The sequence below is a fragment of the Protobothrops mucrosquamatus genome, unplaced genomic scaffold (genome assembly GCF_001527695.2).
Source record: "Protobothrops mucrosquamatus isolate PMUCROS unplaced genomic scaffold, P.Mucros_1.0 scaffold11242, whole genome shotgun sequence".
NCBI lineage: Eukaryota > Metazoa > Chordata > Lepidosauria > Squamata > Viperidae > Protobothrops > Protobothrops mucrosquamatus.
Window position 1 is genome coordinate 10786 of NW_015397024.1, and position 4140 is coordinate 14925.

The 4140-nt window shown below is 31.4% G+C and overlaps 1 protein-coding gene across 1 annotated transcript in view; it reads left to right on the forward strand.

Annotated features, from left to right (window-relative positions):
* The window catches only part of LOC107301289 (ras GTPase-activating protein 1-like), a gene marked incomplete at both ends in the record, with an annotated part of 12705 nt that extends 8719 nt beyond the window's left edge, over positions 1–3986 (forward strand). Inside the window, 4 exons of the mRNA XM_015830535.1 lie at positions 238–390; positions 1710–1845; positions 3005–3075; positions 3869–3986. Of these exons, the coding sequence (XP_015686021.1) occupies positions 238–390; positions 1710–1845; positions 3005–3075; positions 3869–3986 (478 nt within the window). The remainder of the gene's footprint in view (positions 1–237; positions 391–1709; positions 1846–3004; positions 3076–3868) is intronic.
* Between the last annotated feature and the right edge of the window lie 154 nt (positions 3987–4140).

Genomic DNA, 4140 nt, shown 5'->3' on the forward strand with positions numbered 1-4140 from the left:
GGCCTAGGGAATTTTAGCGGGGTTTTTTAGGGGATTTTTAAGGACAATTTTAATGATCGGCCTGTTTAAATATTTCTTTTTAATTCGGCTTTTAATTATTGTATTTGTATTGTAGTTTTTATGAGGCTGTTAGCCGCCCTGAGTCCCATGAGGAGAAGGGCGGGGTATAAATTAAATTAATAAATAAAAATAAATAAATAAATATATTATATCGTGTCATTATCCTTTGATTTTCAGATGGTATCATGGAAAACTTGACAGAACAATTGCAGAAGAACGTCTTCGACAGGCAGGAAAACCTGGAAGTTACCTTATTCGAGAGAGTGATCGAAGGCCTGGATCATTTGTGCTTTCATTTCTGAGCAAAACTAATGTTGTTAATCATTTTAGGTGAGTGAATATTTGTTTTTGAAATTGATAACTGTGCTCCTATAAACTCCTGCAAATATGAGAAGATGGTCTTTTAAGGGTAATGATTATGTGGTTCACATATTCTTTCACAAGTTTCAAAACATTGTTGAAAAATCTGTTTGGCTGATTGGGTATGCTCAGGTTACATATTCAGTTAATATGGAGCATTGGCAGATTTTGTGATCAATATCTCTTTATAAATATTAGAATGTGCCCTGGAAAATATACTTGTAATTCCTGCAGGCTGCAAATATAAGTCACTTACACATTATGTTTAATAGGGAATTGGCCATTTCCACTCTGTCTGTTCTTCTTATTTTTAACTCCCCCCACCAATTTTTTATTCATTCCATCATCATTCTTCTATTGACTATTGGGTCTAGAAGATGAAGTTGTAGTGTGCATTAAAACATTTTCTTTTGTAAAATGTTGTGGTAACATAAGCTTTCTTTGACTAATAACCATGAACTTTTAAATATTGTGAAGTGTATACAAAATATGTAGTTAATAGCATATATGCTTGGTATAATTTTTTATTTCAAATCAAGGAGATTAATTTGTAAATGTTGGGAAGAATCAGGAAGGGTTGCTTCCCTTGCTTGAAGACTGGCAGCTGCTGAGAGTTTGACCACATATTCTACAGTGTCACTTTTTAAAATGCAACTTTGTTTAATGTAGGACACAATTCTCAGAAGCGTTCTGTCTTTCAATGATTTGGAAAATAAATTATCTTTGATTTGCTAAAAGGAAGAATAAGGTTGACTTTATAAATGTTACTCAGTAATTATAGTACTGTATTAATTTCAATTTATACTCTTTATCCTTTTGTACCCTTAAAAAATGTAGTCACCTTGAGTACTCGATTGAATAGAAGTGTAGAATATAAATCGAATTCTTGTTTACCAATAGTAACTGGAACTGGGAACTGTCATTAAGCAATCTGCTTATAAGGTGCGATATCACATGATCACACCAACGTATGACAGCAATTTCATAAGTCCCAGTCACTAATTAGATGAATGCCATGTGATCACAGTGTCCTGTGGACATGTGATCACCTTTTGCAAACTTCTGCCTGCTCCCCTATTGATTTTATTTGTTGGAAACTGGCAGTACTGCAGGGACGCAGAGAGAGAGACACTACTACGAGGATCCCTTTTTCAGCACTATCATAACTTTGAACAGTTGCTGAAAGAATATCCATTAAGTGAGAACTACCTCTAGTTTCTTTATATGTGAATCTTTTTTTTAATAGAAAAGGACATTCTACTAACATTGGTTATTATTTTCTCTGATAGGATTATTGCAATGTGTGGCGATTATTACATTGGTGGGCGTCGATTTTCTTCACTTTCCGATCTAATAGGGTATTATAGCCATGTGTCTTGTTTGCTTAAAGGAGAAAAATTATTGTTTCCTGTAGCACCTCCAGAGGTATGTATTTTTTATATAAGAATATGCATTTTTATATATTTGCAATTAACTGGAAGTGAACCAGTTTGGTATTGTGGTTAAGGTAACAGGTGAAAAATCTGGACGCAGTGGGTTCTACTTAGGCACAAAGGCAATTGGATGACCTTATAGCCAGTCACTCTTTTAGCATTAGGAAGAGGCAATGTTAAACCATTTCCAAACATCTTGTCAACAAACTACAGTTGCTAGGAATCAATACTGATTCAATGGACAAAAAATAATAATTTAAATTAAATTCAAAAACTGAAAATCACTGTTTCAAGATTCACAGCTCTGTTGCTCTTTTTCAGAGATAAGAGGAGTGGATTTAAATGCCATACTTATATAAGCCTATACAGTCTCTTAAAGAGGTTAATTAGATTGACACAGAATAATTACAAGTTTTTAAGTTCTCCAGAATTTTACATCAAAGTCAGTCCCAAAATAGAAGTTGTGAATAGAGAACAATACAGTTTTCAGGAGAAAAGAGACAATGTAATGTGATATCAACAACTTGCAATCTGCAATCAGCCAACTGGGTCTACCTTGGGAGCAATATATATATATATTGGAGTTCTGTTGTTCTCTATTCCTTCTTTTTATAAATAATGCCTGACGAAATGTTCTGGAGATTCCAAAAGCTTGCATAATCTCTTGTGTCAAGTTGGTCAGACAGAAATTTTGAACAAAAACAACAAAAGGGTAATAATATGACAATAATTAAATGTAATACCATCTATTTATTTTTATAAAGAACAATTTGAATATAAGTATAGATTTTTTTCTGATCTATATAAATTGTAAAAAAAAAATTCAGCAAACATGTAACACAAATGCCAGTATTTTACATTTGTGTATTGTAATCTTAATTAAAAACAATCCAAAAAACCCCCCCATCTCAATTATTTTACTATTAACTTTATATTTATTTCTGATGTTTCATCTGAACCTAGATAAAAATCTTGATCTTCTTTATTGGTTTTGAAATTGGTTTTGACCAATTGGAAGTTTATGAGTAAAGGAATGGGTGAAAAAAAGCTGACTAAAATGTGGATCTGAATATCTTGGAGATTTTGTCTTGATTCAGTATACCAATTTTGAAGTTTTTCTTCAAAATAGAATATCCTCCTTTTTTATACAGCCAGTAGAGGACCGCAGGAGAGTCCGAGCCATTCTGCCATATACTAAAGTGCCAGAAACAGATGAAATAAGGTATAATTTAGAATGTTAAATAATGCATGTACATTTGTGTTTAATATTTGTTAGATTTTTTGTAAGAATTAACATGGCACCACACTCTATTAATTTAAAATAATAGAAAACTATTTTAATATAATCACTTTAATAGTTCTTTTATTTCAATGTAAAGTTTGTTTGATCATTAACTTAATAATGAAGTCAGTCACATTTATGGAGATGATGCATATAGTTAATGTGGTGTAAGTTTAGATTTAAGGAAAGCACAAAAAAACTCCAGGTTTCTATTTAAAGTAACTTTATTAAAGCACCATCCACTTCTATATATAGGTACCCAAGAGTTAGTCCCAGTGAATTCAAACAGATATACTTTTTAGTAAATAATTGTGGAATCACATGTTACTAATTGTAACATTTTTGAAAGTAGGATGTGATTTTTAAAAAAATAGGGGATTTCAGGAGATTTCTATTCTTGCTCCACACCTGTTGTTCTGGAAGCAATATCATTTAGCAATAGCAATAGCATTTAGGCTTTTACATCGCTCCAATGTGTTTCTCCACCAATATTTCAGAATATAAGCCTTCAAATAAATTTACTATAAAATAAAACACATTTAAAATAAAATTACGTTACAAGAGATCATCAAGGTTTTCTACAGAATAATTGATAGCCTATGGTTTGGGGGAAAATTACAAGAAATTCATTTAATTTTCAAAGACAGAAGTTAGGTCAAGTTGATAAAAGTGTAACTTTGCTCGCTTGAGTATTGATTTAAATAATTAATAATTTTACCTTAACTACCTGTAGTTTCCTTAAAGGAGACATGTTCATTGTCCACAATGAATTAGAAGATGGATGGATGTGGGTTACAAACTTACGTACAGATGAACAAGGCCTTATTGTAGAAGATTTAGTAGAGGAAGTGGTAAGTAATATTACTCAAGTGTTGTTTTCTACTCTTGTGAATTTTATTCCTTTAAACATTAAACTTAATGTTTAAATTTTTTAAATTATACTATGTTTTTTTCTAAAGAGAACAGAATTCTTTAACATTCTTAATGCTAAAATCATTTTGTGTT